Source organism: Candoia aspera, chromosome 4, assembly GCF_035149785.1.
Source record: "Candoia aspera isolate rCanAsp1 chromosome 4, rCanAsp1.hap2, whole genome shotgun sequence".
NCBI classification, from domain to species: domain Eukaryota; kingdom Metazoa; phylum Chordata; class Lepidosauria; order Squamata; family Boidae; genus Candoia; species Candoia aspera.
In genome coordinates, this window is record NC_086156.1 from 117,067,342 (window position 1) to 117,088,225 (window position 20,884).

The 20,884-nt window shown below is 47.1% G+C and overlaps 1 protein-coding gene across 1 annotated transcript; it reads right to left on the reverse strand.

Moving 5' to 3' along the window:
- Nucleotides 1-1,494: 1,494 nt before the first annotated feature.
- Nucleotides 1,495-19,756, reverse strand: GUCY2D (guanylate cyclase 2D, retinal). Its single transcript, XM_063301671.1, has 18 exons — nucleotides 18,869-19,756; nucleotides 14,225-14,526; nucleotides 13,101-13,455; nucleotides 12,841-12,925; nucleotides 12,594-12,690; nucleotides 11,696-11,803; nucleotides 9,952-10,032; nucleotides 9,071-9,247; nucleotides 8,190-8,346; nucleotides 7,105-7,254; nucleotides 6,182-6,330; nucleotides 5,929-6,092; nucleotides 4,260-4,452; nucleotides 3,357-3,531; nucleotides 3,096-3,194; nucleotides 2,577-2,671; nucleotides 2,178-2,263; nucleotides 1,495-1,615 (listed from the first exon to the last, which is right to left on the reverse strand). Exons 1-18 carry the CDS (start codon nucleotides 19,575-19,577, stop codon nucleotides 1,528-1,530), a joined length of 3,270 nt encoding a protein of 1,089 aa, XP_063157741.1. The 5' UTR covers nucleotides 19,578-19,756; the 3' UTR covers nucleotides 1,495-1,527.
- Nucleotides 19,757-20,884: the final 1,128 nt, after the last annotated feature.

Genomic DNA, 20,884 nt, shown 5'->3' on the forward strand with positions numbered 1-20,884 from the left:
TGGCTATTAGATGGTCGACCAACAGAACAAGCTTCCTTTCCAACACATTTCCTTACCTAGAGGTATTTTTCTCTGAGACTGGATCCTGGCTTCCTCCTCATCAAAGGAGCTCACTAAGAGCAAGGCATGGGTGAATTTATTGCTCAGATTTAAAAAAACACAGCTACCCAGGTGCCTTAGTGCCAGTTGACAAAGTATGCAAGGCCAAGTTTACCCCTGTGCTCTTCTAGGGAGCTGAAGTTTGGGGCTTAAAGCATGTGCCACTATTAGAACAAACACAATCACAGCATTTATTAAAAAAAATAAGAAAGGTGGGATAAGAAAGAAAGAAAGAAAGAAAGAAAGAAAGAGAGAGAGAGAGAGAGAAAGAAAGAAGAAAGAAAGAGAGAAAGAGAGAGAGAGAGAGAGAGAGAAAGAAAGAAAGAAAGAAAGAAAGAAAGAAAGAGAGAAAGAGAGAAAGAGAGAGAGAAAGAAAGAAAGAAAGAAAGAAAGAAAGAAAGAAAGAAAGAAAGAAAGAAAGAAAGAAAGAAAGAAAATCTGAGCAGTATATTGGGTATGGATAAAAGGACTTCAGCTGCTGCAGTTAGAGCTGAATTGGGAATTTATACAATTTGTTCTTTGTCCAAAATCAGGGCACACAGTTACTGGTGCAATATTAATGCTATGGAAACTGACAGACTCCCAAAATTGTCCGTTAGAACAGACAAAAACTCCGTTAGAGACTTCTTGGATTGTACAAGTGAGAAATTTAGTTAGGAGCTGTGGTCCTCCTGTCTCTTGTACAACCGGAGAAGAAGCTAAAAAGATTGCAGCACAAAGGACCTGGATACAGAAGCACAGGAAGATACAGCCATCCTTAGTAAGGTCGGCACCTGGAGACGTATGAACCGCTAAAAACATACCCTCCAAACTGCTGGGTATCTGAACACAGAAATGCCTAAACATCTGAGGGCTGGATTTACCCAGCAAGATCCAAGCAGCTGGACACAGAGGTTAAATATGGAAGATTTAACCAAGTGCCCTATAACGGACATACTTGTATTTGCAAAGCTCCAGAGATAGAAGATGTCACACACATATTATCTGAATGTCAACCGTATAAGGAAGAGGGAGGTCAGTGTCTAGGGCCGCACATTAGACGAACGGCCTTTTATTAAAACAACATATTTCACATGTGGGCAGAATCCGAAAATTACATATAATACGGCCCGTTATTTGAATAAAACAGTTCAGTTGAGATCTGCACGTGTGAGCCTGGTTGGGGTGAACCGTAGGGGTGATTCAGAAATACGATTTGTGTTTTTATTCTTTTTGTTACCTAATTTGTTTCTTTTATTCTGTTTTTACATACAGTCTCGCTGATGTGTTATGATCTATATCCTGTACTTTGATAAGGCCTAATGGCTAATCAGGAATGAACTATACTATACGAAGGACTAAAGAATGCAACCGTGGTACGCATTTCATTCCCCCACCACGGTCTCACCGCCATCACAACGGGCCTCGTGCTACGGTCTTCTCCTCGGGCTATACTTGCTGTCCCTGACGAGCTTTCTGCAGCTTCTTCTGTCTTTCCTTGGGAATTTCATCCAACCTTATCCCGTGGCTGCTTGCCCTGAAGGGAAGAGAGCAAACTCAGGAATGTCTGGACCACAAAGAAGCGTGACGAAGATGGTGAGGGGCTTGGAGGTTGAATCCTATAGAGGACATTTAAAGAAACTGGGTGTGTTTAGCCCAGAGAAAAACAGTTGAGGGGAGACATGTTAGCCGTCTTTGTTTGTTTGTTTATATTTCAAGTTTTGTCATCTCCCATCTCACTCAAAGAGCGACTTCCAATACTTCCAAGGGATATCACAGGGCAGGGGGTGTGGATTGAGTCACTAGAGGGCCTGGGAGTAGAACAAGAACCAACAAGTGGAAGTTTTGGAGACAGCAAGAGATCCCAACTCGAAATAAGGAGGAAGTTCCAGGCTGTGAGACCTGAAGCAGTGAAACAGCTTCCATCTGGAGTCACGGGGGCTCCATCACTGGAGGCGTTGAAGCAAAGTCTGGGCAGCTGTTTGTCTGGGAGGATCCCTGTGCTCAGCAGTGGGTTGGACTAAATGTCCAACTCCTGAGGCTATGATTCCATAAATCTCTTTGATCCCCATCCTGCTCCAAAGAAGGTGACCTCTTACCCTGGCTTCAGGTCTGGGGGAGTAGGGATGGGCTTGGTAAAGCCATCCCGACCAATCAGCCAATAAGTGTCTTCCGTGCCTTTTCCCTAAAGAGGAAGCGAGATGCATCAGATCGAGGTAACCCTGTCTGGTTTTAACCCACTGCTCATATTTTCCACCCTCAAGTTGGTTTCATCCTGCTGCAGCAATATCATGTAATGTATTTTTTCGTATCTTCTCAAAAATTTGCCTGCAAGTTTGCAGGCACTTTCGTTATTTCTTCCTTAGTGGCTTGTTTTTGATTGCCCTTTTCTGATATACAATGTGCAAACTTTTTCATCTCTCTCATTCTCCTTCTCCCTCTCTCTCTCTCTCTGAGCTATTGCTTAATGTGCACTTTTCCAGGTAGAATTTTGATACCTTCAGCTCTGTTTTCCCTCGTAGATCAAGCTTAAAACCTTCCTGGAGTGAATGCAAGATCTCAACTGTGCGCAAGTTGACATGGATTCGATAAGCTGCAAAATATATATATATACACATACTGTACCAACAACACATGCTGTGAAACGCACAGAGTTTGAAGCACTCAACAACCAAGTCTAGACAGGGTTTGGCAAACCACAAATGCAGGGGTGCTGCAGGGAGGTTCAGAAAAGTCAAGATGGTGCCTGCAACGCAGATAAAAAGAAGCAGGGCTTCGATTGTGCAGTCACACCATCAACAACTTTTTTGGCACTGCCTTTCAGGCACTCCTGGAGGACAGCCAAAGAACAGGATGATCCACAACCCTCTGCAATCAACAAAGCTGTGTTGCCCAAGGCAGAAGATTGCGTCTGGATTTGCAAAGCACGTTCAGCCATGTTCCCTAGGTGGTTTTCCCTGCAGACTCTTGGCGGGTCAATCGGCAAGCATCTTCCAACACAAGCATGCGTTACTCACGAAGGCCGGTGGACTCCATCCGCGAGGCCGTGTTGACCGTGTCCCCAAAGAGACAGTAGCGTGGCATTGTCAGTCCCACCACGCCCGCCACACAGGGCCCTGTTGAGGACATCGTACAGATTGGTTGTCAGTCGGATATGCTTAAACATCAGTAGCGGTGTTCAACCGCCATGCTGTGCATTTTTTTTAAGGATGAGAAGGGAAAGGCGGAGAGCCACAGAAAAGGGAAGCCCTTCAGCCTTGCCATTCGTGATGACCTACCGGAGTGCAGGCCGATGCGTATCCGAACGGGTACCTCTGGCATGTGGCGCATCTTGAAAGTGCCAACCGCACTGAGAATATCTAGGGCCATGTTGGCAATCTCACCCGCGTGTCGGTTCCCGTTCCGTTTCGGCAGTCCTGAAGCCACCATATAGGCATCGCCAATGGTTTCTACCTGCCGGTCAGAACAGGAGCGGGGAAAACGGCCACAAGATCTTAGAAGGGGGAACTCAGCTCAGCTCCAGAAGACAGGCAGGAAGTGAGGTGTCAAGCCCTCACCGCAGCACCCAGTCGCACAAGCAAGACTTACCCAGATTTCAGCGTTTTAATGCAAGGGTTGGGCGTAAAGTACAAAATCCTGGAAACCACATTAGGAACTTCTCAGCCCTCATTTACCCATTAAGTCATCAAGGCAGAGTCTCTTTGGACGTTTTTGATCATTTCTTCCTGAGCTTTTTGTAGCCGGAACTGGGCTGCTGCTTATAAGCTCCTAACAAACCCCCTTCTTTTCTGCTGGTTGTTTATGTCTAACATTCCTCCCAGTTCTTTATCAACCTTTCCATAATCTGTCATACTAACAGAGATTGAATTGGAAAGGAAAGAGGTGTTTCAGTTGCCAGACAGCCAAGGTGGCCCAGGAGGACAGGCACCACTGTCCTCTTTTTTCCTAACGTCCCCCCCCGCCACTCACTTTGTGGAAATCTAGGCCCCCAGGTCTACATCTTCACTTCCAAGATTCATCAACTAACTGAAAAGCCAGTGTGCAGACAATATGATCCTTGAACAATACTACCAAGCATCAAGACCACCTAGTATTCTCTTCCCCCCATCCCTGCCTCCACCGAGCCTATAGCCGTCTTCTGCCCATAACAATGATAGCAAACAAGGGTGATCCATCTTCACCTTATAGACGTCATGGGAGCCGATGATGGCATCAAAGAGGGTGTAAAGATCGTTGAGAAGGTCGACCACCTCAATGGGCTCACTCATGGCTGAGATGGTGGTGAAGCCCACAATGTCGCTAAAATATAAGGTCACCTCTTCAAAATACTCTGGTTCCACTGGCACACCTGTCTTCAGGGCCTCAGCCACAGAACTGAAGAGATTACAAGCATAAATGGCAGTTGATACCTCTTTAGGTCTGCAGAAAACAGATCAGATTGCAGATACCCAACAAACGATTGACACTTTTGCAAAAATATTGTATTCCTGAAAGGTGGCCTTGCTCATCCTAGTACCTTCCAAAATTCTTAGCCAGCATGTACTGATTGCATTTTTCAATAGATTAACTTCCTTAATAGAATGTGGGAATGCTGTAGATGCAATATATCTTGATTATAGCAAACCATTTGGCAAAGTATCCCAGAGATTGCTAAACCAGCATGTGAATCAACTGGATACGTATTTGGATCAAACATGATGCTCAAGGAATGGTAACCAGTGGTTCCTCATCAAAACAGAGAGAGATACAGGGTGGGATGCCACATGGTTCTGTTTTGTATCTTATATCCTTCAATATTTTATTAATGATTTTGATGAAGGGATGGAGGGAATGCTTATCAAATTGGCAGAAAATACAAAATTGAATGGCCAATATCATAGAAGATAGAAATAGAATTCAAAACAAACTTGAGAGATCAGAGGAATGGGTTAAAAATAGCAGAATGAAATTTAATATAAATGCAAAGTTAATTAATTAGGAAACAGAACTGAAATGCAAAGCTATAGCATAAAGGATACCTGGCTTTGTAAATTCCTTTTGAGATATGAATCAGAGGTCTGCTATGCTTGCAAAAAGGCAAATGCAAATCTGGCTCCATCAAGAAGAACTTACAAAAGCATGGGGATTATAGTTCCACTTTAAGACCTCACCTCAAGTATCTGTCCCATTTCTGGACACAGAATTTTAAGAAAGATTCAAACAAACCAGGAGGGGTTCAGGCAAGAAGTACTGGAGAGAGACGGAAGGAACTGGGCATGTTTACAGGGGCATCCATGGGGGCAGTGAAGAAGTCAAGATGGCAGTCCTGACCATGCAATCAAAGCCCCAACTGCTTTTTATGTGCATCACACATGTGACCTATGTAAAAGAGGGGCAGAGCTTTGAACCTACTGTTCTGGCTGCCATCTTGACTTTTTTGACCCACTCCCCCTGCAGATGCCCCTGAATGTTTAGTCTTGAGAAGACAAGGCCAGCAGGAGGTGGGATAGAACATCACTCTTCAAACACCCGAGATCTGAAAATCAGGATCTGTTCCCATAGTTTCTGAATGCAGGGCAGGGAATCGTGGATTAAAGTTACTGGAGATCCCAGCTAAGCAGTTCAACAGAGGGACTACTGACCCAGGAAGGAGGTGGGTCCCCCTTCCCTGCATATGTTCTGGTGGAGTCTGAACCGCTTTCTGCTTTAATTTGGATCCCTACACTGAGCAGGTTGTTGGCCTCAGCGGCCTAAATGGTGCCCTGAAATTCTAGATTCCTATAATTCTGTAGGAACGTAAGTGGACTTCTGCAGTCGGGACATGGTCTCCACCCTCCCTGCTAGAGCTCCCTTGGATTTTGACAGACTCACGGGGGCAGCATCTGTGTTAACAACTTGTCCGTCTTCTGCTTCTCAATCTCTAACTCTTCCGTCCTCTCCCGGATCAAGTCCTCCAAATTGCTAGAATACTGCTCCAGCATGCGTAGCATGGAGTCAATGATATTGGTCTTCCGACCTTTGTTGATGTTCTTAAACTGTGGGAGAAGAACAGAAGAGAATTAGGAGCCAACTCTTTCCCTCCGGGATCCTGGTGTGCCAGCCACCATCCCTGAGCTCCAGTCACCTGGTCAAAAATCTGACTGATATTCGGTCTTCTTTCTGGCTGTTCACTCCAGCATTCTTTCATCAGCTGAATGCACTCCATTGGAGCTTGGTCTACAGAAACAGAGGGACGGCACAGAGGTGGTGGTTTTTCCACTTTCTTGATGATCTCTGCTTGGACAAAGACAAAACTCACTTTTGCTCTGGTCAAGCCACCTGCCACACACATTCCATCACCACCTTGATTCAGATATCCCACCAAAGAAATACCCCAGCTGGTGCTAGGAACTCTGAAGGGCCACATTTCTCTATACAGCCAAAGCTAAACCTGTCCATTTGGATAATATAAATAAATTCAGCTCTTTCTGGTATTACACTGTACCTCTTTTCTTAACTTGTGTGATGTCTCATTTCTTGCCAAATGAAAGTCTGTGAATTTATAGTCAGGCCAACCATGTGTGTTCCCAGAAATTCAGATGCATGCATGACAGGTCTATCTGTGACGTATCGTCTGATACCTCGGCTGATAGCCTAAATTCTTGCGATTGTGTCACAAGTTCATCGCGAACTTCCTCGTGCAGGAAACAGCAGACTTTAAAGTTTGCAAAAACTTGAATAGGTAAAACAACCGTAGTAAAACCAGGTTGCAGGGAAGGGAAGTATAGACGTTTGGCAGAGCATAAATGGGGCACCCAGTTTTCCCAGCACTGAACTGGGAAGAAGACCGGGGGACCACCCTTAGCCAGGGATGAAGTCGGAAGGCAAAATGGGCCGGCCTTCTGTCTCAATCCAAGCCAGCAGAGCGGACGCAGTCAGCTGTGATGAGACTCCCACGTCTAAGAGAACCTGGGCGACAGTCTGCTGGTCTGTCCCCAGCCCACGTGCCAGGACAGTGAGCCGAACCCCCGTGTCTGCCCTCTCTGTTCATCGCTACCCTCTAAATACCTTCAGGGGTCATATCCAGCATACAGTAAGGGGCAGCACGACATATAACTTCTTGAATGATTATGGAAATACTGTAGACATCTCCCCAGAAGGTGCCTTTTCGTTCCAGCAACGGATTCCTCAGCAACTCCGGGGCGGTCCAGAACCGGTCTGGTAGAATAAATGCAAATTTCCAATAACTTCCTTAATTCTGTTCTCATCACACCCTCCCCATGGAACTTTCTGCCCCTATCCCCCATTTATGCACATTGAGAAATCCCACTGAGTGTCCGTCCCTTTAGGATAGTCTTTCTCTCTAGGATCAAGTTGAAAGAAAGCTGGAGCTTTAAGTCCAGGGACGCCATTGGCAATGTTTATCTATTTATCTACCTATCTAGGTTCTGTTCCATCTAGATTTTTCTCCTTTCCAACAGTCTGGTAGGCCAGCTTTCCTCCACCTGATAAACTATCTTGGACTTCAACTCCCAGCTGCTGTAGCCATTGGCTATACTGACGTATGTATCGTGGGAATTGGTTCAGCACATCCAAAAGGCAATGGGCCGAGAGCCTGGGTGATAAGAGTTCAAGCCACAATCAAGTCATTGTGCAAATGATGCAATTTGTGACATTTATGCTGTGACCTCCCCAGCAGATGTTCACAGTTGGGAGATGTTGACAATAAAATACTCTAAGCAACCTTTAAAATAATTATGAACAAGACCCAACCAGGAGGAGTTTAAATCTTTGGATTTGTGGATAATCAGTTTCTGGGCACTGGAGCATTCAGCCTCCTTCACAACTCAGGGCATGTTTCCAAAAATACCAAGGAGCCCAAAGATAAAGAGAGAGAGAGGGATAGAGAGAGAAAATGGTGGGATGGAGAGAGAAAGGGAGGGATTCTTGCTGGCTCAGCTCATTGTCTTTGCTGTCACTTGGCAACTTAATCAGCTGTGATTCGATGTTGGACAATCAGCATCACCCAAAATTGGCTGGGGAATTCTGGGAGTTGAAGTCCGCACAGCTTAGAGTTGCCAAGGTTGAGGAACTCTGTCCTAGACACTTTATCGGCCCATCTAATTCCCTTCTGATTCCCGTCTTCTGCTAACCCTCAGGCTTCAGAGGTTGTCGGATAATTTTCTGGGCCTCCAACAATTCATTGCATCCATGATCAGTGACTTTGAGGACGAAGCGGCCATCCACCACGCAGTTCCGAGACTTCAGCCGGCCATGAACAACTTCATGATGATGCAAATACTTCATTCCCTGGAGGAGAAAAGAACAGGTGAGTGGTCTTGCAAATGTCTCAATACCGTTAGTCTTCATTTAGCGACCACAATTAGGACCAGCAATTCAGTCATTAAGCAAAGCAGTCACTAAGTGAAACCATGACTCTGCTTATGATCTTTCAGCTTTCCTTCTCTTTACAGGCTTGCGAAGGCTGTAATTGCAAGGATTGGTCAGAAAGTTACTTTTTCATCACCGTCGTAACTGCGAACGGTTGCTAAGCAAGGCAGTCGCTAAACGAGGACTACCTGTACTTTCTGACCGGGGAGATCTTTACAATTATATAAGGAGATTATACAATTTTAGTCTGAGGAATGGAGCATTCTGGTCATCCTAAAAAATATTTTTAACTATCAGTGGGTCTTTCTACAGGTTCTCCCTCTTAAAACCATCTCTTGTCATGACAGGTAGATCTTTCCATGGTGAAGCCTTGATGATGATCTTGAATACTTATCTTATGATCTTCCGATGCCCACAGTCCCTGAATGATGGTGGTTGAAAGCAAGAACTGAGAGCTTTCTTCAAGCCTTCTGGTGGCTACTGCAGAAAGGACCCATTGATTCCCTGGCTGTGTCAATCCTCCTACGACGCACCTTCAGGAGGCACCAACCCCTTTCTCAGTGTGAGTGAATAATCCTCATCCCAGCCTCATTTTCCTCCTAAGCTGGATCTCAGGACGGCTAGATCTCTCTTCCCCAGGCACCTTGATAAGGTCCAGCAGCAACGACGACTTGAACATCCAGTCCAGCTTTGTGTCCTCATTGTTTAGAAGGTCCTCAAGACTCCCGCGCGCGCAGTGCTCTGAGACCATAGCAAAAATCCCACAGTCGTGGAAGATACCCAGGAAAAGGTTCACATTCTCGTGCCTCAGGTCCTGCAGCTGAAGATGAGGAAGAACAAAAGGGAATGAAGAAGTGAGGGGCCCCCATCACCCAGCATGACGGGAATGGCTGGGGAGTGTTTCGTCTTAAGGCCGTGTCCCTACTTGCACCTTACCACCAGAGTCCTGGCCACCTATTTTTTCTCTCGTGTCTGCATAATTCGACCTCAGTCCGTGCCTCAAACAGCCTTAAGGCATCCTTAAGGGTACTGAGCTTAAAGTAGTGTTTCACGCCAGCCCTGCCCAAGAACAGCCTCAAGATGCACAGAACCTTGTAGGCTTCATCGGCTGTTCCCCTGGAAGACCACAGAGGCAGGCGAGGGATCAGCAACGGCAGGGACAAGTGCCGACTGAGTTTTCTGCTGACTCAAGGACGGGGAGGAGAATGCCCCAACTCAGCTGCAGGGCAAAGCCCAGATGGTTGGTTGCAGAAATCAGTGCAGTTCCCCCTTGACTGACTGTCCAAAATCTGTTACTCAATGCAGAGCGCCACAGTTGAAAGAAAGGGCAGAGAGATCCTTCCTACCAGCTGAAATTCCTTGGCGGATTAGCCCAAGCCCGGGGGGAGGGGGGAGAAATGGGGAAAGGCTCAGGAAGCCACTTTGACCCGTCAACCAGGAATTATTATCTACTGCATCTCTCCTTGCCACTGCCCCCTAACCCCCTCTCTGCTCACCTTTGAATGAAAGATACCCAGAACTCACCTTGCAAAACATCCTTTGGGTGGCTGGTTTGATTTCAGTGTTTTTTCCTCCTGGGAATTTTTTCAGCCATACCCAGTCACCCTAAAGGCGGGGAAGGCGGAACAAGGAAGGGCATAAATGGTTACCCTCAGTCACTTAGATCAGGGTTTCTCAACCAGGGTTGCATGGCACCCTCAGGTTCCGTGAGAGGTCACTAGGGGGTCCCTGGGAGATCACGATTTATTGTGGCTGGGTGACCTTGGGCCAGTCGCTCTCTCTCAGCCCAACTCACCTCACAGGGTTGCTGTTGGGGGGAAAATAGGAGGAGGAAGGAGTATTAGGTATGTTCGCCGCCTTGAGTTATTCATAAAAATAATAAAGGCGGGATAAAAATTAAATAAATAAATAAAAAATTTAAAAAATTGTTCCAAGTTTGGGCAACTTCACATTAAAGAGGTAAGTTTCATTCTTTATTTTTAGTTTAAGAACACTGTTAATGCACATAGACAGGCCTACCCAGGAAACAAATATACAGGTAGTCCTCGCTTAATGATCACAAGACCGGAATTTCCGTTGCTAAGTGAAGTGGTCATTAAGCAAATCCAACCTGATTTTACGACCTTTTTTGCGGTGGTCATTAAGCGAATCACTGCAGTTGTTAAGCAAACCACGTGGTTATTAAGCAAATCATGCGGTTCCCCACTGATTTTGCTTGCCAGAAATCAGCCAGGCAGGTCAAAAATGGCAATCACATGACCACAAGATGCTGTGATGGTCATAAATGAGAACCAGTTGCCAAGCGCCCAAATCATGATCACGTGAGCATGGGGATGCTGCAACAGTCGTAAGTGTGAGCACTGGCTGTAAGTTGGTATCTTCAGCACCCTCTGAAGTCTGAACTGTCACTAAATGAATGGTCATTAAGTGAGGGCTACCTGTAATCATTTTGTAACTTCCAGCCTATATCTGAGCCTGGACGGGCAGGGGTTCCCCGAGGCCTGAGAAATATTTCAAGGGTCCCTCCAGGGTCAAAAGGTTGAGAAAGGCTGGACGAGGGTTCTCAAAAGAAGCCAGAAAGAAGGAAAGCAGACACCGGCCCCTTGTCATGAAAGAGCCAGAGAAGGAAGAAGCGGCGGATTTTTGGAAGGAAACCAGAGGAACTGAGTTAAAATCCCCGACCCAGGCGGGCAAAGCCGAGCCAGCAGGATCCAAGAAGTAGAAGAGGATTAAAGGTGGTTTTGTTACTCTCCCTACTTTGACAAGAAGGAAACGGGAGCCCGTCCGGTCCCTGGCGGCCTTTAGACGTGGTCCTAAAATTCCACAGCGTCTCCAGTTCAGCCATGGTGGCAACTACGATCACGTGTCCTTGGTGCATGGACGACAGCTCACTCCACACTGATGGATGGCCTAACCAAGGGGTTTCATCTAGACGTCAGGAGGAGGGGACCAAGCCCTGGGGCAGCCCACAGCGGAGCGACCGAGGCTCAGACCGAGACCCTCCATGACTTTCCCATTACGGATGGCAAGCTCCGGATTTGTGCCTTCTTCTTGGTATTCCCACGGTACCAGGATGTCAGGCTGACATCAGGCTGGCTCTGCCCCACAATAGGCTGCTGGGCAGGGGAGCAAGCAGGGACCCCAGCCTTTGCAGGAAACGGCTTTGTGTCGGAGGGTCCTTCGAGCCCACTCCAGTGAGCCCTCCCTCCTCCCCAGCCTTCCAAGGCTGGAAGAAGGTGGGACAGCGCAGGGAGGAACTTGTGTTCACCTCAACCACAGCTAAGTTGGAGTTTTCCAGATCAGCCGTCACGCTCTTGAAGCTCTTCCGGTCCACCGAGGTCTTGCCCGCAAGACTGGAGCGGCTGTCGCCCACCTTCTGGGGGAGGAATTGGACAGAGCATGGTTAGCTACAGAACCTTCTGAAATAATGTCATTGAGCAACATTCAAGAACAAGAAAGGGGATTACTATTACTATTACTATGGACGTAACTTTTGGTGAATAGCTGCATCCTGATGGTCCCAAACTTGGCCATCTCTACCAGTGTTGCAAGGCCAATAACTATGTTCTTTTGATGCAACCTCATTCCATTGACCTGAGTCAGTTAGTATTCGCTTTGCCCTGCCTCTGACTTGGGAATGCTGGACAGGCTTCCTGTCCCCCAATGGCTTGTACAGGTAGTCCTCGACTTACAACCACAATTGGGACCAGAATTTCCATCATAAGTCATTGCAGTCGTAAGTCAAATTACCACATGACTGGACCCAATTTTATGACCATTTTCACGGCGGTCGTTAAGCGAATCATGGGTCATTAAGCGAATCATGGGCCATTAGTTAAGTGAATCACCATGGTCATTAAGCTAATCCAGCTTCCCCAATGGGCATTTTTTGCTGGAAAACAGCAAAAAAGTTGCAAAACATGATCATGTGACCACGGAATGCTGCAACAGGTTGTAAATGCGAGCCGGTTGCTGAGCATCCAAAATGCAATCATGTGACCATGGGGGGGTTGTCGTGTAATATTTAGTGATGCTTGGAAGTGCTTCACAGGCTGTAAAGCACCCATTCCGAGGCCGTTGTAACTTCAGACCATCATTAAACGAACGGTCATAAGTCGAGGACTACCTGTATTCTCCTCCAGGTTATTGCATAAAACCTCACTCACCTTCCTGCTGTTCTGGGCATTGATGAAAGTCAAGTCATCCATGGTCAGGACAATCTTGTTGGGTCCCTTCATTAGCTGGGCATGCAGAAACCGGCGTCTGTGAAGAACAAGGGAAGAGCAGCTGGAATGTCGGACGTTACAAATGCCCACCCATATCCTAAACCTGCAGGCGCTGACCCTGTCCAGACTGACTGCCAATAACCATTCTAGAGTGGGGAATCATGAGACAGGCTTATGTGAAACTCACCGAAGACAGTATCCTAGGGCAGATCCACCCAGGAACAAGCCAGCGACCACCAGGAAGAAAAGGATAAGAAAACCAACTTCCACCCCTGGAAGAAGGAAAACTCTGTCATTTCCTTTGGCCCGAGGCCCACCTTCACTACTGCCAACTGGATTATGCACCGCACTCCATTTCCGGTGGTGGATTACGGAGCCACCGGCCACCTGGGAGCTGCACTTTTTGGCAGCTACACCCGTTCCATCCCACTGGGCTACCACACTCACCCCCAGTACAAATGGTGGCTGGGTCGAACCAACAACGGGAGTCCGAAGCTGGCCCGGCGTGGCGAGGCCAGTGGATGGCATGTCCCAGGTAGTGCAAGATCCCAGCGGCCAGGTCGACTTGGTAGGTGGGCTGAAGATGGTTGCTCCTTCCATCCGTGTCCAGGATGACGTAAGGGAGCCCAGCGCCTCGGCTTTCGTCAGCTGACACGGTCTGGCTAAACCCTTCCAGCTCAAAATTCTTGGCGTGGTCGGCAACGCTGGTGCCCACCACCCTCTTGCCAGCCAGACGAGCGTTTTCCACAGCCTTGGCCAGGAAGTAGATGGAGTTAAAAATGGTGCCAAAGAGAGGATGTGCCTGAAAAGAGGAGGGAAAAGAGCTCAGAGTCTTTTCACTACACAAATGAAGGATTTGCTTTGCCTCGTACATTTTGCTCACTCTGCAAGCACAGGGGCATTACTCGCCCATGTGTCCTAGTGTCTGAAGGTTCCCCAGGAATGAGAGACGCCTCTGAAGTGATGTTCACAAGACTACAGGTAGTCCTCACTTAACAACCACAATGGGGAATCGAATTTTGGTCGCTAAGCGAAGCAGCCATGACGTGAATCCAACCTGATTTTACAACCTTTTTTGCGATGGTTGTTAAGTGAATCACTGTAGGCGTTAAGCAAACCATGAAGTTGTTAAGCGAATCACGTAGTTCCCTATTGATTTTGCTTGCCGGAAGCCGGCTGGGAAGGTTGAAAATGGCGATCACATGACCACAGGATGCTGCAATGATCATAAATGTGAACCAGTTGCCAAGCACCCAAATTGTGATCACGTGGCCATGAGGATGCTGTGATGGTTGTAAGTGTGAGGACCAGGCGTAAGTCGGTTTTTTCAGCATCATCCTAAGTCCAAACCATCACTAAATGAATGGCTGTTAAGCAAGAACTACCTGTACAGGCTAAAAATCTCCTCTCTTTGTTTACTTCCAACTTAGAATCTTAAACTTAATGGAAGCTGAATTCTGTGCCAGATTTCATGACTAAGAAAGAGCTTTTTTGCACAGCCTCTCTGACCCCAACAGGTCAGTGCTTCTTTCCACCACCCAGCATCATGTCCTCCCTTCTCAGGCAGGCACCTTGGCAGCACTAAGGTGGCCAGGGACCTCTCTCTTCTCCTGAGCCTCTTCAAAGGCCTGCCGGAAGGAGCGTTCTGGGGAATCCATGGTGACCGTAAGCACGGCGTCGTACGCCTGGCGCAATTTGATGTTGTCATCCAGCACCGTGTAGGCCTCCTTCTGGTAGGGCATGCTGTAGGTCAGGGCATCGTAGGGGATGAAGACGTAGCTCCCTTCTGTCATGTCCATCTCTGTGGCCTTCTCCAACAGGAGACGCTGCTCCTCCCCACCCAGCAGGACAGAGTGCATACACATGATGACCGCTGTATAGGAAATGGGGGAAAAGGAGAAGGAGAAGGAGAAGGAGAAGGAGAAGGAGAAGGTGGAGAAGATAGACAAGGATAAGGAGAAGATGGAGGAGAAGGTAGACAAGGAGAAGGAGGAGGAGAAGGGGGAGAAGGAGGAGAAGGAGAAGGAGAAGGTGGAGAAGATAGACAAGGAGAAGGAGAAGATGGAGGAGAAGGTAGACATGGATAAGGAGGAGAAGGAGAAGGAGAAGGAGAAGGTGGAGGAGAAGGTAGACAAGGATAAGGAGGAGGAGGAGGAGGAGGAGGAGGAGGAGGAGGAGGAGGAGGAGGAGGAGGAGGAGAAGGAGAAGTTGGAGAAGATAGACAAGGAGAAGGAGAAGATGGAGGAGAACGTAGACAAGGATAAGGAGGAGGAGGAGGAGGAGAAGGTGGAGGAGGAGAAGGAGAAGGAGAAGGAGAAGTTGGAGAAGATAGACAAGGAGAAGGAGAAGATGGAGGAGAACGTAGACAAGGATAAGGAGGAGGAGGAGGAGGAGGAGGAGGAGGAGGAGAAGGAGAAGGAGAAGGAGAAGGAGAAGGAGAAGGAGAAGGTGGAGAAGGAGAAGGAGAAGGAGAAGGAGAAGGAGAAGGAGAAGGAGAAGGTGGAGAAGATAGACAAGGAGAAGGAGAAGATGGAGGAGAAGGTAGACAAGGATAAGGAGGAGGAGGAGGAGGAGGAGGAGGAGAAGGTGGAGGAGGAGAAGGAGAAGGAGAAGTTGGAGAAGATAGACAAGGAGAAGGAGAAGATGGAGGAGAACGTAGACAAGGATAAGGAGGAGGAGGAGGAGGAGGAGGAGGATTGGGCGAAGAAAAAAAAAGTGGGGAAGGTGAGAAGATTAAGAGAGTTTATCAAAGCCGAATCTCCATCTTCAGGGATAATAAAGAAATTAGGCCCCTGTGTCCTTGCTAAGTGCATCCATCTCAGGCTCTCCGCCCAGAATGTTGATTCCAGGCAAACTCAAGTCCCAAAGCCCCACCAGGTCCCCTTCAAGCTCTGAGATGCCACCAGACAGAGGTCTGGATCTCAGTGAAGTCCCGAGATGCGCCTGATCGGCATTTTGTCATTGCACCAAAGCAACACCTTCCAGCTTCCAGCTTCTAGGAGGAGGGAGGAAGGCTCTCCAAATAATTGGATCTCGGGGGCAAGAAAAGCATTGTTTTGGGGGTCTGCCCCATCCTTCCCCCTGTGGGAAACCTCTGGGGCTGCAAAGGGAACTAAAATACTTTGGCCAAGACAAAGACATCATCTGTCCAGCTGGAAGAAGAGGCAGAGAAGTCCCCCCGCACTTCCTGTAGATCTGCTTAGAGTTCTGTCTGTAAGGATGTGAAGCTGTCTTCAAAAGGGCAATAAATTTTTACGAAAGAATAGTAAGTTTATCATTGGTATTTCTTCTGGTTGCCACTAAAATGCCTTTCAAGACCTTGGCATCCTGGGTGATGTTGGCTAGGACTTGGGCGGAAGCCCCTAGGGCACCCCAGAGCTCTGTGCTAGACTTGGAGGTCAAAACGCATCCCAGAAAAGGGCAACGGTAAGCCATCTTCATACTGCTTCCAAGAAAGCTTTGTGGATGTGTCCAAAACTCTCGGAGAGCGCATGGGCTGCAAACTGGGGTCGCAGCTAAGCCACAGGCCTGTGTCGCCCAGATGTGAGAGAGATCGTTGAGCGGAAGGTTGGACTAGATGACCTCTGAGGCCCCTTCCAAATCTCTGATGCTATGTTCTTGAGCTAGGTGGGGCAACAGCCTAATTTGGAATAGGTTTCCTTAACATAAGCACTCTTCTCTCTTATGAGCAGCCTTCCACACGCACATGTGTGTTGTCATCTAGTGGGACCCAGGAAGTGTGCTTTCTCCATAATGGCCTCTGCCCTATGGAACACCCTTCCCCCAGAGATCTGGAAGGCCCCCACCCTCCTTGCCCTCCGGAAGACCTTGAAGAGCTGGTTCTTCCCACAAGCATTGGGGTAGGATGAGGCTTGGGCCCAGCAAGGTGGTATGTTGATGTATGGCAGAGTGTTGCCCCAGGCTCCATAAGTTTCTATTGAGCTTTTATTGAGCTTTTACTGAGCTTTTATTGAGTTTTTATTGAGCTTTTATTGAGTTTTTATTCAGCATTTATTGAATTTTAATTCAGCATTTATTGAGCTTTTATTGTTTTTATTCAGCATTTATTGAGCTTTTATTGAGTTTTAATTCAGCATTTATTGAGCTTTTGAGTTTTTATTGAGTTTTTATTCATCATTTATTGAGCTTTTATTGAGTTTTTATTCAGCATTTATTGAGCTTTTGAGTTTTTGAGTTTTTATTCAGCGTTTATTGAGTTTTTATTCAGTATTTATTGAGCTTTTATTGAGTTTTTATTCAGCATTTATTGAGCTTTTGTGGAGTTTTTATTCAGCATTTATTGAGCTTTTGAGTTTTTATTGAGTTTTTATTCATCATTTATTGAGCTTTTATTGAGTTTTCATTGAGTTTTTATTCAGCATTTATTGAGCTTTTATTGAGCTTTTATTTTGATTGGTTGGGTGGTTGCTGTTTTTATTGTCTTGTGAGTCACCCAGGGTTGTGGTTATAATACGGGCAGCTATATAAACTTTTTAAAGAAATAACTAAATACATCCTCTCTGCTACTGCACATAAAACGTAACTTCATTCCACCACTTCTCAAACTTTAAGGTACATAAAGTACCCACGAAAGCTGCACATAGGAATTGAACCCCTAAATAAGCAGCAGGGTGGATGAGATAGACAAACTTCACTGAATTAAAATCATACACTTGCTATATTTGTTAACAACTCTGCACTCCACCTTTTTTGTAGTTTTAAGACAGAACAAACTGTTTCTTGACATCTTCAATGAGGCTCTCCACCAAGCAGAGGAAGCCGAGAAGGTGCTACTCTAGCTCCCCTTTTAACTTTTAAAAAATCATTTCAGCCTAGAATCTCTCCTTTCTCCTTTTTCATACACTTCTCAAGGGTGTCTGCAGAGGGTGGAGTCAAAAAAGTCAACATGGTGGCCGTGCCTGCATGATGGAAGCCCCACGCTTTCTTAGGTGCAACACTCCTGGCTTCCGTCATGTGGTCAAGACTCCACCTTGACTTTTTTGACCCCACTTGCAGACAGCCCTCCCAGCTTTTTCCCTTCATAATGGTCTTGCCCAATGGGGACCCCACCTCCTTCTAGAGAAGGAGAAGGAAGGAGGATCACATCCATATAAATCAGTGTGCTCAACCTTGAGAACTTTAAGATGGTGGACTTCAACTCCCAGAACTCCCTGGGAAATTCTGAGAGTTGAAGTCCACCCATCTTAAAGTTCCCACGGTGGCGAAACACTGATATAAACAGACTCTTCCCTATGGCAAGGGAAGACCCAGAAAAATGGGAAGGAATGCAGAAAATGGCACCGAGGCTGATCAAAAGCCTGGAAAGAAGCCTTAGGAGATGAAACTGGAGACGTTAAATATTTTTTTAGTCTTCAGAACAGAAGTGAGATAAGCAGCACTGAAAGGACGCCACAAAGAAGAGGGCCAAGACCTCTTGCCTGTCTTTCCAGAGGGCAGAACACAGAACAATGGTTTGAAATAGGTGGGAGCAAATACTGATGGAACATTAGAACCATCCTAAGAACAAGTCAGGTTAGCAATGGCCCTATGGAACCAGAGAGTGGTAGTGGGTTCCTCTTCATTGGTAGAGTTGCAACGAAGGCTGGACAGCCACCTCTCGGAGATGTTTGAATTTGGATTCCTGCACTGGGTAGAGGATAGGCTCCCTTGACTGACAAAGCAGCTGCTTAAACATGGAAATGAGTCACCTAGCATGCTTCTCATCATATAAACCAACTTCTATAGAATCCCAGAGTCAGAAGGGATCCATGCAGCCACTGAGTTCAACCCCACCAGACTTGAAATTCAAATCACAGGTGGCTGTTCATTCTGTCTGAAGGCTTTCAACAACAGGGAACCCACCACTTTCTGGCCCAGTGGTCCCACTGTCCAACTTCTCTTACTAAGAAGAAAGTTTTTCCCCCCTAATGTTCTACTAGAATCAGCCTTCCTGTGGCTTTGGATCAAGGAAAAGTAGGTTTCAATCTTCTTCCTGTGATAGTTTTTTGAGTAAATGAGGAGCTTGAACAGTCCAAGTCAAGCCAGAAGTGGAGAAACAATCAAGCTGGGCTTCTGCATCTCAGAAGGCACCATAAGCTGACCTGTAGCCCTTTACTCAGAAGAGACAGACTCCAGATCTTTCAAACCTAGGGTTTAACACACTTATGTTAGATCTCTCCCTCTTCATGAGGCACACCTGCCCATTGCAACCATACCTCGTACATTGTGGGCCATCTTTATCTTCTGGAGGGCATCCTCCACCCCACCAGGTTCATCTTCCATGGCGGTCACTGTAGTGACGGGCAGGCCCAAGTTCCGCAATGAGTCAGCTAGGCCTTGTCCCACTTCTACCCAGAGGTCTTCCTCAGAGGTAATCACAGCCACATGAGCCCATTGGAAGTACTTAAGCACAGTGTAGAGCACAGCAGAGGCCTGTGGTAATGGCCGGACAAAAGTGCCAAAACGTTCAGCCTCAGCATCATCAGTCAAGCAAGCCCAGGAGAAGATGGGCTTGTTCCATGTTTTGCCCAGCAACCCAGCTGCCTGACAGGTCGCTGGGTTAACTGGCCCTACAAAACCAGAGGCATAATGTTCTGCATTGACAAAGTCCACAAGGGCCTTGGATGTCTGGCAGTCTTCACTGAGGAGGATGTAATCAAACCAATATCCCTTGTTTAAGGTTGGGTCCTTGTTGATCCGGGTAATGGCCAATTTAGCTGCTGCATCAGGATAGGCTCTGGCGTAGATGGAGTCACAGTGCCAGGGACCCATCACACCAACTTTGAAGGTAGCTGCGTGGATACTGAGAGGAAGGCAAAGAACCAAGGGCCAGAACAGAAGGGCCCACCAAGGAGGCCCTCTACAATAGGCCCACCTGGGGTGGTTGGAAAGCCGGAGAAGGACGCCCAGCCAAACTAGCATCATATTGTTGTTGTAGACTTATCAAATGATGCGGTGGAAGAGGCGAGGAAGGGAAGTGGGAGAAGGCAAAGCTCACAGAGCTTCAGTTCCTCAGGGACCAGGCCCAGAAATCTTTGGGTCCATCTGCTGCCATCAGCTTGATTAAGGGCTGTTCTTCATCGTCAAAAGAGGGAGAGAAAGGAAGAGAAAGGAAGGGAAGAATGAAGCTGGAAAAGAAAGACAAGAGGAACATCAGAGCAGGCTGGAGAATAATTCAGTGTTCTTCCTCCTATTTTTCCTACTCCTGCAGCTTATTTTATTATATTGGAAAACAGTATTTTACCTACAGGAAGCTGGGTAAACTGAACATATGTCAAACGTCAGCTATATCAAACATCTCTTTTGCTCCTATTACAAAGATGATGTTAGTGTCCCACCCAAACCAGTCACCTTCCCACCATAAGTCACCATCTTCAGCCTCTCAAAATCATATTGTCTTTGGGGTCAGTCACCATGGGTTCACCTGGCTGCCAGATTTTCTGGGATTTGGCCATCCTTTCAAATTTCATCAGAGGTGGAAAACATCCCTTTCCATCCCTACCACCCCAGAGTAGGGAACTTTCTTCCTCTTGAAGACCACCAGCCAATGGTGGGTCAGAAGTTTTCTCCGCACAATAACAGCCCTGTGAAGCTGGATTGAGAGAGGACTGGCCCAAAGTCATTGTATTCTGTCTAGCCCTGCACAAGCCGTCTCCAACACTCCACGCCAGAGGTGTCTATGGAGATGGGGGGGGGGGGGGAACCAAAAAATCAAGATGGTGACAGTGACTGCACAACTGAACTTGCTGTCTTGACTTTTTTGCCCTCCCCCTGGTGCACACTCCTGCTTTGTTTTTCTCTGAGGACCATTTGCCTGCCTCTTTTAGGGAACTAAATGTAATGGTATGTGGGAAAGGCCTTGGGAGACAGGGCGAAGAGACGCTGCCAAGGGAACGGTCGGATAAGAGAGGACGTAGCCCTCAGCTGCCTAATGGGTAGAGAAAGAGGCTCAGAAGGGACCCTCCCTAAGTTATTGGGCTGTAAAGGAGACAGTGGGAGGATTGTACTTTCAGACTTGCCAGATTCTGTCAATGTAGCTTTACAATAAAGTAGAATTAGCTCATCTGGTCGTGATTCCTGTCTGGTTTACTCCATGAGGCCGACACCGAATGACATCGGATGACAAGATAGTTGCCCATCATGCAGACAGGTCTGAGACAAGCTGCCCATCCCTCACAGCCCAGCCTCTTTGTCGTAAATAGAACAGCTTGAGTCAGAGAACATGTTCAGTC

Coding starts and splice junctions, on each gene's coding strand:
- GUCY2D (XM_063301671.1), bottom strand. CDS start 19,577: ATGATGCTAGTTTGGCTGGGCGTCCTTCTCCGGCTTTCCAACCACCCC. Junction 13,456..14,224: donor GCCACCTTAGTGCTGCCAAG/GTGCCTGCCTGA, acceptor TCCTCTTTTCAG/GCACATCCTCTCTTTGGCAC. Junction 6,093..6,181: donor TCAGTCAGATTTTTGACCAG/GTGACTGGAGCT, acceptor CTTCTCCCACAG/TTTAAGAACATCAACAAAGG.